This window comes from Prinia subflava, chromosome 3 (genome assembly GCF_021018805.1).
Source record: "Prinia subflava isolate CZ2003 ecotype Zambia chromosome 3, Cam_Psub_1.2, whole genome shotgun sequence".
Lineage (NCBI taxonomy): Eukaryota > Metazoa > Chordata > Aves > Passeriformes > Cisticolidae > Prinia > Prinia subflava.
In genome coordinates this window covers 69,025,192-69,039,591 of record NC_086249.1, presented here as the reverse complement: position 1 = coordinate 69,039,591, position 14,400 = coordinate 69,025,192, and the positions used below count along the sequence as shown (strand labels likewise).

Genomic DNA, 14,400 nt, shown 5'->3' with positions numbered 1-14,400 from the left:
TCTCAGGCAAAAACGTTTCTCAACAGTTCTCAACATTTTTGGGAAATCTCTTGCATTCCATTAAAATGCAAGAGGAAGGTGTCCATTTCCTCTTCACATATGACAGTAAACACCACAGAACATGTCAAAACCAGTATTCAGTATAATAGAGTATGAAATACTTTCTAACTGAAGAAATTACTGAGAAAAATGGCTTTGATGGATTTAGATTAAATCTTCCAGAGATTATTCCACCAGGCAGATGTGCTGCATAAAATTTGTCATGATCAGTTTGTATCAAAGATTCTGTTGTTAGCATAAATAAAAATATGCATACTTGTACAGAACTCCTACTGTACTATGCATAATTTCTATGTGCTTTAGTTTCCTGAAGTCTTTCTGAATCCCTCTGCTTGTCTAAAGGAAAAATTTAGGTGGTGTAGTTTGGATATTCCAGATGTGATTGTGGTGATCTTAAAAGACTGTGGAAGAAAGTCAGAAGGACTGTCAAATCTGTTTGTTTTGGTGGGATGGCTGCCTTTTATCACTGTTTTTAAACAAATTATATCAAGTTTTAAATAATTGGTGATATAATCTTGATCCTCCAGTTTTTGTGCACTTCTTTGTGATACTCTCACCTCTGTCCCCCTATGATAACACTGGCTTTTAAAAAATAAGAAGCACTTAAGAGATGTTAAATCAATAAACATTTGTCAGAGATTGTTCAGGCTACACGACACAACTATGCTGTTTGAAAACACTTCCAAAAACGTAACATTTGTGTAATGAAACCACATTTATAGTCACCATAAATGGTGACAAAACCACTTATGCCTTTAATAAAGTGGTAGGAAAAACTGTCAGGAAAACTGTTAATAGACTTTCCAGGTGAGGCTTTATCAGTTATAGGGTAGGATCTCTGAGATGAGAAGGAGGGAGAGAAATAATGCTGCCTGCTCCGAGAATATAGTTTGTGTCCCTGTTTTGAATCAGCCAAATTGATTTCTCCTTTTGGAACTATTTCATCTAATTAAGCATATAAAATAGATTTTGAGTGAAAAGACAAGCCGATGCCCATTAGTTAGGACAATAAGCTAGAACATGAGAGATCTAAGCCCTTTTTCTAAAGGAGATGCTCTTTTGCCTTAGTCTTTCCTTTAATTTTGAGGTAGAGAAGTGTTCATTGACCTTCTGTGCTGTGTCTATGCCAAGTAAGACATTGTAAGCCTGACCCTTCTTGGCCTCTTCTGTTTCTGCCACCTCCAGGTGAGTTTGATATTCCTGTGCTGGATGCCTCAGAACGTCCCTGCCAAATCCGGAGCTCAGCTCTTAATGGTGCTCCGCTGCCTCCGACCTCTTCGAATTTTCAAACTGGTCCCACAGATGAGGAAAGTGGTGCGAGAGCTGTTTAGTGGCTTTAAGGAAATTTTTTTGGTATGTGTCAATTATTTTTTTCTTGTGAAAATATATGAAGGAGTAATAAGATGACATTTTGATATAAAATTTGTGTTTTCTTTTCTTTTCACCATTGTCTGTTTACTTTTCATGTGGTGTCACTGCAGATGACTATACAACGGGCTAAAAATTAACATATAAGTAACTCATATTGAGTAAAGCTGTTCTAATGATTCTTTTCGAAATTATATTACTTGTTTAGCATACTTTTAGTCATAATTACATAGGAGGACTACTGAAAAAAATCTACCCCTTCTTCACAGTTGTGGTTAGTCAAGGAAGGTGAGAAGTAGCAGCTCTGTGAGAACAAAAGTAAACCTGGTTTCTGAGCTGCAGGTTTTTTCAAGCTTTTTGAACCTTCAAGCTTTTTGAGAGGCAGCCAAAAACCATACAGCTGTTCTTCGTGGATCTGGATCTCATTCTTATGTCATTGTAGTTATTATGATCATGGCCATGCTTATAGTACTAACAACAACAATGGAGAACAATGGAGTCTGTGATTGCTTGATCAGACATAATCTATTGTCTTGAGACCCTATGTGATACTGGTCAGCCTAAGCAACAGCTGTCTTATTCCTTAACAGAAGGCTTGTTAGGTCAGGTTGTTATAAAACACTAAGCTACAAAATATTTGCAGAGAGTAATAAAGCAAAAGGTATGAGCAATAGGACAAAAGGTATGAGGCTAGTTGGCATTTCATAAATACTGTATTCTATTAAAGATATTTACATCTTAATTTCCTCATGCTTATCTTCATTTGAACTATCCTGGAATTAAATATCTAACAATGGCTTCATTAGATTAATTAGCCTGAATCAGCAAAACAGAAGCAGCGTTATGAAAGTACTCAAACAGTTTCTTTAAAGTGAATGGCAGTTCTTATATATACAGAATTTAGGAAGGTGGTACACTGAGCGCAAGAAAGCTTTTATCCTTACCTTCAATTTTTAGGTCCTATGTTAAAAATAAGACTAATGTAACACTGGTCCTGGTTGTTTGGACCAGAACCTAAAGAAACATGTCTATCACAAAAGCCATATCTCCAGGTTTATACCACAAAATGATCCTCCCTGCAGTTCACCAAGGGATATGACCCCCTTTTTCAAGACTGCAGAAGAAGAGCTTGACAAGTCCAACTTCATCTTTACAGGTTTCTATTCTTTTGCTGACGTTAATGCTTGTTTTCGCAAGCTTTGGAGTGCAGCTGTTTGCTGGAAAACTGGCTAAATGTAATGACCCTCACATCATCTCTAGGGTAAGAACTGCTTTTCTGCTTCAAAATAATGGTATGTTGTGGCATTTTTGCCTGGGAAAAGCAAGAGGGGCGATCAGAGCTATCATATGAGAAAGACATCTTTTATGCACTTTCTTGTTCAGAAGCAGGATGATGGAGGGAAAGGTGATTTAGGGGTCAGCAAGTGAGGGTAAGGATGAGTTTCCATATAAGAAGTAAAACAGGTCCAAATATTGGGGACTGACTAAAAAAAAGTTGTCAAATGAATGCCATGTTATCTGCAAAGAACTGGATGGCACATGGAATTAATCATGGAAAATAACAGCTTTGCATTCCTAGGTCCACAACTGAAAAACAGGTTAGACCCCCAAAGGTCCAAATCACTGGGGATGCCATGTGGGTTAGATGGAGAAAGTTAACTGTGTTTCTACTCCATCATGACCTAAAGAGATGAAAAGCTACATAGTCTTGCAAATTGAAAAGCACTGTCAGTCCTGAAGGAGAAGGGCTATTAGAACACTTACTAAGATTTGTTTTTCATTTGGGTAACGGTCCATGACTATTAATCACAGACTTATAAATAACTCTTCATTTCTGTGTATATTGCTTTCCCATCATGGCAAATGTGCTTTTTATGCTGGCATGTTGGCATCTCTCACAGACTTCTGCTTAATCTCAGGCTGTGGTTTATTTCACTATAGGAAGATTGTCATGGCATCTTCAGAATAAATGTAAGTGTTTCCAAAAATCTCAATTTAAAGTTAAGACCTGGAGAGAAGAAGCCTGGATTCTGGGTGCCACGAGTCTGGTGAGTTACTACCCTTTGGCCTATGTTTCTTCAAAAATGCAACTATTGATGCAGGAAAAAAATGGCTCAAATGTGATGACATTAAATTACTGATGGAGGGGTTTTATTGTAATTCAAATGATAATAAGAGTAAGAATTCTGCTATATTTAGTAAAAAGCCAGATATATGAAATTTTCCAGACTTAACTTCTACTTCATACACCAGCAAGGAAGGACAAAACCTCTAGGTACTGAACCTATATAGGAATTAGATTTGGTTTGGTTATTATTACAGTGGGAGTTATTTTCTTGAAAATATCATCACTTTGTTACTCTTTATTATGAAGGCAACCTGAGATCCATAAAGCAACAATAGAACCTAAGAATAAATAGGAAAAGATGGGAAGGAAAAGAAATGAAAATCCACCTGCCTACAGCTACCCATAAAAACAAATTTTTATATCATATCTAAAAACAGTCTTTCTCTTCTATGGCCATTAACCACGCCAGCTAGCAGTTTCTTTCTTTTTCCTGTGCAGGGAATCCTTGTGGTCTATCTGGTGCAGAAGTGCAGTAAAAATAATGTATTGAAAAGCTAATGTATGGTTTTTTATTAGAATTCTAATAAGTCCATTTGATATTTCCCAACACCTGGACAGGCAAAATTCACTCTTTTTAATTGTTTATATTTTTCACTTGGTTAGCATTTTGCAAAATCAGCTTAAAAGCCACAATTATTTTAATTGGCCATGTGTGTGGATAAAGAATGTATCAGCAGTGGTAGATTCAGAGCCACCCTACACTAATGAAATGGTATGCTGTGATTTGAACAGTCAGTGAAACTCTGACATCTGCAGAAGTCTTTGTTTCTGTGTGCTTCAGAGAAATTCTTCCTCGAGTCAGCAAATTCAGTCCTGTTCAGCTTGGTCCAGAAATAGGCAAAAACTTTCTTAATCAACATAACTGCAAATTTTGGGGAATGTTTTGTTACTGCAGAAAAATGTTTTACCACAAAGACATTTATACCACCAGTTGGCTGTTAGGTCAGATTTTCCAGAGCCAGATGTCAGTCTAAGGACTGCATGAAAAAGAAGTATCTACATCTGAGAGCTCTCTTTTCACTGAATGGTGGGATTCAAGAAGCATCAAACACTTAATAATTCTTCTGGAATACAACTATTTACCTTATAAATTGTTGAAAAGTCATTGGGCTCCTTGGATTATCTGGCTTGGATTGTAGAGAGAGAGCAACGTGCTAACCTAGCCCAAAGAGAGTACTTTTAATGTTCAGCTGGAAACATTCTCTTGAATCTCAATTGATAAAAAAGGTCAGAGCACATGGTGCAGGAAAGCCAAGAAGATGTGAACTCTCAGTAAGTTTTGATTTATGCTATCAGTTCCTTGTGATAATGAAATAGGGCATTTTCTCAACAATCTCCCTGACCATGGAGTCCGAATCTTTTTATGGGGCTTAGAGATTTCCTGCAAGTCAATTTTTTTTAGAATCTGGTCAATGCCATCAGATCAATTTTTTTCCATAAATTATGTATTTTTCTTATTTCATTGGCAAAAGCTTTAAAATGCAGCTACAGAGGGTCATAGAATGGTTTAGGTACGAAGGAATCTTAAAGATTCTCTAGTTTCAACACCCCCCCTGCCATGAGCAGGGACAGCTCACACTACACCAGCTTGCTCAAAGCCCCATCCAGCCCAGCCTTGAACATGTTAGAAGCTTCATTGCTGGGAGTCAGATTCTGAGTAAGAAAATAAAACATACATAGGGATCTAATAAATTATGTTTACATATTTATTGCTGTTGCCATTGTTTTCTTATTCCTATTATGGAACTTGGATATGTTTCAGAGGCTTTCATCCCAATTTTGCAAGGTATTTAAATGTTAGACTATGAAGAATGAAGGTAACGAATAGAGCAACTTTACTGGTTACACCCATTTGTGTACTGCATTTCAGGGCAAATCCTCGGAATTTTAATTTTGACAATGTGGGCAATGCAATGCTGGCACTATTTGAAGTCCTGTCACTAAAAGGCTGGGTGGAAGTCAGAGATGTTATTATTCATCGTGTTGGGCCGGTAAGGAAACACATCAAAATCTTTTAATTCTACACCAAATAACTATGGGCTTTTTTTGACTGTTAATCTTACTTTTGTCTATTCAGATCCATGGAATCTACATCCATGTTTTTGTATTCCTTGGCTGCATGATTGGACTGACCCTTTTTGTTGGAGTTGTCATCGCTAATTTTAATGAAAACAAGGTACTAAGTGAGGTGGTTTATTCTGAGTGAGAGGGTTTATTGAGTGTAAAACTGGTTCTGTGAGAAACCTGAAACACTGTCTACATTACCTGGTAAGGCTGCCTTTAGCACTGGCTAACCATCTTACATTTTGCAAAACTGCAAATATGGCTTCAGATACACCTGATCCATACTTACTAGAACATTGAAGCCTGTGATGACAGCAATCAGTCACACTCCATCAAAGCTATTAAGAGTTTATTTCTAGTGCAGCTGTGCTGCTAGATGGAGATTGAACATAAAGTACTATGTATTTACAGATGCTGCTTAGTTTGATGCAGCAAGTACATGTGCTGGCAGATAAAAAAGTGTGTTATGCTTGCCTGTGTTGCAACTAAGGGCTCTCTTTAGAGCCCTGCCATTGCAGTATTTCAGATCCAAAGTAAAGCTGTGTGGCTTTTTCTTTACAAACCACAGAGTACGTTGTAAAAATAATTGCCCATCACTCAAATAAAAAAGTAGCTAGTGATCTAGGCAAGCTCACATGGGCTTGTTGGATTACCCTGAAAAGTAGGAAAACCTGCCCTCAGGGGAATTGTTTCAGAGCAGCTCATGTCTACACTTGTTAAAAAGTAGAATCCTCTGGATGGGACTACTGCCCACACACTGCACAACCTTTAAACTAAGGGCTTTTTCTGAGCCTCTTGTGGTGCCTCTGAGGCATCGAGACAAAACTATTAATTTTTTTCATCTTTCAGTTCAAAGCCACAAAAATAATGGGATATGATATTTTTACCAGTCATGGCTCTGAAGGGGAAGGAGCTATGGAGCATGGAGATGTGTGACAGCCAGGGTGCTTGTGCTGGAGCTGGGTGCTGGCTATGGCCCTGACCCGAGCCCAGTAGCAAACACAACCATTGGGTTTGTCCATCAGGGAAACCTCTTGACTCCTTCCAGAAAGAGCCAAGCAGCGCATTACTGTGCATTAATGTGGGCAAGCAAGGCATCAAGAAGGGGGGTCAAGCAGATTATGAGCAGAATAAATAGCCTAAAACCTCTACTGTTCTGAAGGTATTTTTATGTTTGCATAATGTCGGTGTAATTTTGGTAAGATGAAGTGCAGTCATTCCTGTTAAAATATATCTGTGCTAGAGAACAAGGAGCAATGTGCTAATACTTTCTTTTCTTATTCACTAAATTTTGGCTATGAATTAACAAAGCTGAAATTTCTACAGAATGAGAACTCCACTAGATTCTTATAGATGCTTTTGTCACTTTTTGTTCAGCTGTGCAATATTACTTTTCCTTCAGATTTTCAAACATGGATGAATACAAAAAGCTTTACACTTTTTGTCCTTACTTGCTAGCACATGAGGCAATATTTCTATAGAATTCACATGATACTTAAAGTATCAATCTTTTCTATCTTCTGGTGCAGCTTCTTCAGTTGTTTCTTAGTAATCTGTGGTGGCATTTAATATTTGTTTTTCTTTTTTCTTGTCTACTTGTTACTTTTTTATGTAGTTACTATAGAGAAAAGAAAATGTTTTCAGATTTGAGTTGAAAATGTTAATATTAAATAAGTGGGCAAGAGCTTTAGCCCAATTAATATTCAATTAGACTGAAAAAATATCCAGAAACTAAAAAAATATGTTGAAAGATGGCTGTCTACTAGCCCAGAAAGTAGAGAGCAAAACAATCACAGTGTAAGGTTTGGTTTCATTTTCTTAAAACTAGTTACTTGACTAATGTATTAGTGTTTAAAGCAGATATTTTCTTTAGAAAATTCATGGCTGATAGATGGTTAGAACAATTACAGGAATTGTTGATGAGGATCAGAATTGGACAATTGCTGAACAAACTATTTTACATGAGAACAAACAATTTTGCTAAAAAGAAAAAATTACGATTGTTTCAGATATGCTCTAGTTTTTTGTATGAGTTGTTGGAACTGCAGGTGTGGAAAGGTTGGACTGGGAAGTACCACAGCAAGCTCTGGGCTCTGTCCTTGGTTGTCTCAGTGACAGGTCAATAGCCCAAATTATTCCAAGCCCCAAACCCATTTCAGTCCCCAGCTATCACTTGTCACAGCTCCCAAGTTCCAGGAGTTTAGTCAGCAGTGAAGATGTGAACGAGTCAAATATTAGCTGGCACTTTGAGCTGAAGTCTAAAGGCAAGCACAGCTCCTTCAGCCCTAGACCTGTTCACAGTGCTCTGCTCTGTGTTTCCCTTATGATGATCCTGCTTGTGGAACTGGCAGTTTCTGAGCAACAATGCAATTTGGCACAACTAGGTTTTACAAAAGTCCACTTTTTTGCCACCTTTTGGCTTGTTTGCAGTGAAGGCTCTCCAAGGATATAAACCAGACATAGTCCTTGGTGTGAATGTGTTGCCTTTTAATCTAAGTGTTTCTAAATGGTGCCGTTTGGACCTGACAGGAGTAGTCAACACCTTTATATCTGTCACTTTGTCCACATTGTGTTGGAAGGCACCTCTTCCCAGGGTGCCATCTAGGGACACAGCTCCATAAAGAGATTTTGCTCACTAAGGGGGGGAAATCCTGACCTTATCAGTTGCACAGCAGCAATAGTTACAGCATCTAGACCAGTCAACGCCCAGGTAAGGGCAAAGATCATGCCAGCCCTCACCCAGCTCTGTGCAGCCCCTTTCTGACAGGGACAGGAGCCAAGTGTCTGGGAGACAGGCTTTTGACATTTACCTTGAAAAGGTCTCCTTTGTTTTTGTAACTCTAGAATCCTTCTGTGAGATTTTACAGTTCTCTAAAGTGATAAGGAACTGATTTTGTTTTGAAGGTCATTTTAGATAATGTTTAATTCTGTTTGAACTTTGCTATGTTATGTGAACATTTATACACATTACCAGCTACCACCATCCACTGTAAAGGTGTGTCTTCATGTCTCTTTGTGCTTCCTCTGTGGAGAGCTCTGGTAGATTCATAGCATACTGTTATTTTATTTCAATTACTCCCCAAGCAGAAGAGCTGTGGAGAGCAGCAGTGGAGGGCTCCTTCCCTGAAGAAACTAGTGGCACTAGCAAGCCACAGGATTTTCTGCGGCAAAATCCAGACAAAATCCACCACTCTGCTTCCTGGCAAATGACATTAAGTCAAATGGAAGACCTCCTGCAGTGTTTCATTGCCCACACTGAGCTGCTGCAAAGAGCAGCAACTGTGCCTGCTGAGTTGAGTCCCAGAAACTCACAGCTAATGCGTCCAGAAATCCTCTTGAGTACCAGCTGATACTTCAGCCTTCTTTCCCCAAGCAGTGTGTTATTTAAGGGAAGTTGTGTATGTAACTTTATTTCAGGCATCAAAGAGAATGTTGTTTTCATGTTGCAGTGCTGTTAAATGACAAAAGCTTTATATGCTTCTCTTTGTTTATTAAGGGGACAGCTTTACTCACTGTAGATCAGAGACGATGGGAAGATCTGAAAAGCAGACTGAAGATAGCACAACCTCTTCATCTCCCACCTCGTCCGGGTATCAAAGATATTCTGATTTTATTCATGTTGAGCCCTAGTGTTCATAATTCCCCAGGAGTCTGTGATTCAAATTAAAGCTGTAATCGTGAGGCCACTAGGAGGTTGTGCATAAGTTAATGTGGAAATGGGCTCCAACTACAGATCTCTCCATAAGACTATTAAAATCAACCCAAAAAAGGTTGTGCTTCGATGGTTTTAGGATAAGCCTTAATGAAAAATGGATTTCTAAATGAAAAATATTTAGAATATTGCAGTTGGCTGTAATGATATGAATGGAATGTATTAACCTGACAGCAGTTGAATGATGCACTTGCCCTGAAAGTACCAAAGCTTTCATGCAACACTGGTGTTCAGTATTTGAAATTATATGTTCAGAAGCTCCATTTGATATGGAAAAATGTGGCAGAAAATTAGAAATGTATTTTGAAAATGGGAAAGGATTATTTTGCCTCTAATGAACATGGAAAATATGTCAAGAAATAGGGGGAAAATGTTATTGTGTATTTTAACTCTCTTCTTCAAACTCCTTTTTCAGATAATGATGGCTTTAGAGCGAAGATGTATGACATAACTCAGCATCCATTTTTTAAGAGAACTATTGCTGTACTTGTTCTGGCCCAGTCTGTGTTGTTATCAGTTAAGGTAATTTGTGTTCTTTTCAGCACTTCATTACAGTAGTACAGCATGTGTTTGCACATTTCCTAACATCAGTTAATGATCAGTTGAGCCATTAGTGTGATGAATGCAAGGAAACCTGATTTCTAGATACAGCAATCTCAGTTGCCATAGATCACTGTAGATTAATTGTAACTTGTGGAGATCAGTCAATTTCTGGCTTTCTGTGGTCTGGTCCACTATTTTTAGTTTCTAGTTAAGGTGTAAGTCTGACAGAGAAGACTACACCAAGATGCCATTCCTGTCTGGGTATATTTTAAAGTGAAATTTATTCATTAACAAAACCCTTAAGAAAAGTTAAGGCAATGAAGAGGCACTTATTTTGGATGAAGCTATTCTTCTATGAATGGATTATGCTTGCTTTTCAGTGGGATGCTGCAGATCCAGTGACTGTGCCTTTAGCAACAATGTCTGTTGTTTTCACCTTCATTTTTGTCCTTGAGGTAAAGTAATAAAGTAATTTTATGACTTCTTGAGATTAAGGCTTGTATGTATTTATTTCATTTTGTCATTAGGGATGCTTCTCCTTCTTCACTAGGGTGTTTTTTTCTGAATGTGTACATTCAGGGTTCTCAACATCACTTGTCTTTAAGCATGTATTGTAAGAAGAAAATTTTAATGTGTTGTAGTCATACTTCTCCACATTGAGCTTTGTGTCTTTTTCTATATATTCAAGTCTCAGTATTTAACAGTGTGCTTTGGTGAACCCAGTGAACTCTTTTCTTTCACAACATCTCATATTACATTCCCTCCATACAACAAAAGGTCTGTGTTGTCTCACAGAAGTTCTGCTTCACCCATTTATGTTTTGCCTGGTGTGTTAATCCCCACTATTCTGTAACTGTGACAAAATCCAACCTCTCTCAGCTTTGTTTTGGTTTAAATATCATACTTCATTTTAATAGCTTTTAATAAGCTACACCCCAGTTCCAGTACTATCTTTTGCTGCACAAGTCTGGCTCCAGTGTGGTAGCAGTTCTCTATCTACAAGAATATTACTATTACAAACTTTGCAAGGTGTATTTAGCCTATTTTCGTAAGACTGGAATCTAATGATTTAAACACATTTTGAAAAACATACACTTTTTTAATATATAAGGATACCCATTTAACAATAAAAAAGATGCTTTCTCTGTGGTTAGGATCATACATAATTCTTTATAAATTTTTGGTTGACTATTCTTGTCAGTCCCCTCTGAATAGCTGATACTGACCACTATCAGAAACAGGATTGTAGACTACATTTCCCACTGCTCTAATCCAATCTGACAGTTCCTGTGTTCCATTGATAGGTTTTGCCAGTAGTGATGAATAAACAATGAAGTGAATACCTTGTAGCAGCTGTAGCGAGAGTATGTCCATGTTGTTGCTTCTTTTTTCCCTACCCAGGAGAAATCAGTATCTCTGGAGGGACTGAGCAAACAGAGAGAAGTTTTATTTGTGTCATACATGGGCAGGTTTTAATTTACCTAGTAACTATGCCTTTGGAAATACTTTTTTATCTTATACTGCCAGGGGAAACAAATACACTTCTAGAATTTCAAAGGAACTTTGTCAGAGCCAAGAAAAATTTTTTGACTGTCTCAACAGGCAGGCTATCACACTGGGAGTGCACACAATTTATGGAGAAAGGAAGCAGCTTCCTGCTCAGGACCTTCCTTAATGCAGCATAGTCTGCTTTCTGCATAGCTGATGGCACTGTGTCAAATCTAACTCCTGATTCTATCTTGCCTTAAACCTCCACTGCCCACATCACATATATGCGGTGGAAAATAGGAAGAATTTGAAGATCTCACTTTTGTTACCACTGATGATAAAGGGAGATGTGATTTTTTTATTTCCATGGTGTGGTATTCAGTTCAAGATTATGGATGCCTGAAGCTAGGTGTTTAATTTCTACATGTGAGGTAGGTGTTTAAGTTGTTACTGTGATCAAGGGAGACAAAGGGTGAGATTCAGTCACCTCCACTAGCCACTCCAGAAGGCCAGGGATGTTTACAGGTCTTATGTCATCCCCGCCAGTCCCATCCATCCATCTTCAATTCTCTAGGGCATCTCAGGTAACTGAAGGCAAGATATCTTAAGTAACACAAATGGTAATTAGAGATTCAGACCATATTGTTAATTTTGTAGTCAGGCTTCAGAAAAGATTGTAAAACAAAAAGCTGACTGGAAAATCAGCCTTTTACCTCAAGCAAGTACCCTCTTATATTTGGGTTTGTTTTCAGAAATGTAAAATGGCAGGGTTGTATAGTGGCAGGGATAGAAAAAATGTAAAATGGCAGGGATAGAAAAAATAATATAATGAATGCCTGACATTTATAGCCTTTATACAGTAACTCCTAATCTGCTCTGAGATTTAATATGATTTGTGTATGAGAAACTCTTAGGTGTTCCCTCTACCTGCATCACTCTACTTTGGAATCTGTTACCTGATGTGACTATTTCTGTAACTATTAGTATCTATTCTTGAGCTTTTAATCTGCATTCCTGCTATCTAAATTGGAAATATCAAGCACTTTGGAAGCTGTCTTTTACCAGGTACATTGACAAATATACTGCCTTTGCTGTTCTTAGCTTTTTTCTCTTGCATGCAGCTGAGTAGAGATGATGCTGAGTAGACTATTTCCTTAAAGCAAGAAATATTTGCAATATAGGAAAGCTCTTTAATGAATTTGAACTGTACGTGCTGCAGAACACAATTATATTCCTTAGTTCAGGTGTACTTATGTGATTTTATCTTGCTTACAGACAGTTAGATAGGATACCGCTACCTTTTTTAGCTACCTTATTGACATGACTTGTTTGACTTCAGGCTATCTTAAGCCCACCTTCACCTCAGCAATCTATACCTTAAGCATTCACTCTGAGGTGGTTAGCTGCACTCTTGTCTTTGATACTTGATGGGGACAGAGAAAAGATTCAGAATGCTGTTCATCCCTTGGTCTTGGTCATCTGTGGTCCTATAGAAGTACCAGTTTTCCTTCACCTGAGGGAAGCTAATATTATCCAGTTAGTTCACACAGGAATATTTAGCTGAGGTGAAACCTGCCCCTTGTTGTTTGAAACTATTTCATAAAATGAGCCAAATCAAGCATTTTGAAGAATGGAGGAGAATCTCATGGCAAGGATAATAATTTCTTCATTACAAGTGAGAAAATGTTTTATTCATAGGTCACAATGAAGATTATTGCCATGTCACCTTCTGGCTTCTGGCAAAGCAGAAGAAACCGGTATGATCTCTTGGTGACATCTCTTGGAGTTATATGGGTCATACTTCACTTTGCCTTACTGGTAAGATATACAAAATGCAATTCCAGTGATTAAAATGATTTTATCTTTAAGCACCAGCAGAAGGATTGCTGCTATAAATCCAGATAAGTCTTGGAGATTTTAACAAGGCTGAAATAGGTCTGAAAGAAACAAAGCTTGATGCTTTGAAAAATGAATCGTTGTCTTGGGCAATCAGGTAGTGCAAAAATTGTTTACTGATGCAAGTTAGAGCCTGTAAATAGGAAACAAGTAGGAAACAAGTCTTTAGGAGGGATGTGAGTGGGAAAAGGAAGAAGATGGAAGAGAATGAGAGCTCTTGCTAACAAAGGTGTTACAAGCATGAAGGAAGAAAGGCAAGGCACAGAATATAAACAGGGGCAGAGGACTGGAAGAAGGCATAGGTTCAAAACTGCTGAACAGCACAAACCCTCCCAAAACCAACAGTGATTCTGTACCACAGGTTTTGGTTAAGGAGCAGGGTTTAATTCAAGAAGACATGAAATAGAGAGGGGAGGAAATCAGCTCACCCTTCATTTCACACCATTTTTTAAAATTTGACTACACTCCTGGTTTCTTTATTTACACTGGAAGGAGAAGGGATGGTTGATACTTGTCATCAGTCACAAGTTATCAAAGTCACAGTCCTAGAATGTCTGCAGGATTCTCTCTTGTCTGCCCCAAGTTCTGTGTGAAGGAAAACCTGGTTTTGTGACCAGGTCATTTTGCCCTGACATTCACAGTTTTTCCCTGCTACTAAGTAGCTTGGAAGGTTTCTGTAATCCAGCAGCTTCCTAGACAGGTACACTGGGCCTGATGGACATAATTAATAGAGGACTGAAGGGTTTTGGGCTTGATGTGTGGGGGGGTGGGTTTGTGTTCTTTATATTGTTGCTAATAGTTTATGATTTCTCTTATTTCATATGGGGACTGCACTGCATTACTAAAAAATCAGTTATCAAGATCTGTTCAAGAGATTCCTGGGGGACCATGTATTAAGTCTGTTGTGTTTGTGTTCCAGAATGCATACACATATATGATGGGGGCATGTGTAATTGTCTTCAGGTTTTTCTCCATTTGTGGGAAGCATGTAAGTATAAATTAGAAATTACAATTATTGCAGTGCTTGTGTTTAGATTAAAGGACTACATGCTGTGCATCTCTCGTTCAAATTCTGTAAGGCTCTGCTATCTAGGAAATAAAAAAAAATTCAAACAGTAATCTGCAACTTTACATGCTATCT

At 38.0% G+C, this 14,400-nt stretch overlaps 1 protein-coding gene across 6 annotated transcripts in view; it reads left to right on the top strand.

Moving 5' to 3' along the window:
- NALCN (sodium leak channel, non-selective) overlaps positions 1-14,400 on the top strand; it is a 238,554-nt gene that overhangs the window by 210,939 nt on the left and 13,215 nt on the right. For all 6 annotated transcript variants that reach the window (XM_063392374.1, XM_063392373.1, XM_063392371.1 and 3 more), the window contains 10 exons: positions 1,246-1,413; positions 2,585-2,689; positions 3,370-3,476; positions 5,427-5,547; positions 5,634-5,732; positions 9,117-9,210; positions 9,748-9,854; positions 10,256-10,330; positions 13,062-13,181; positions 14,179-14,247. In XM_063392374.1, the coding sequence (XP_063248444.1) occupies positions 1,246-1,413; positions 2,585-2,689; positions 3,370-3,476; positions 5,427-5,547; positions 5,634-5,732; positions 9,117-9,210; positions 9,748-9,854; positions 10,256-10,330; positions 13,062-13,181; positions 14,179-14,247 (1,065 nt within the window). The remainder of the gene's footprint in view (positions 1-1,245; positions 1,414-2,584; positions 2,690-3,369; positions 3,477-5,426; positions 5,548-5,633; positions 5,733-9,116; positions 9,211-9,747; positions 9,855-10,255; positions 10,331-13,061; positions 13,182-14,178; positions 14,248-14,400) is intronic.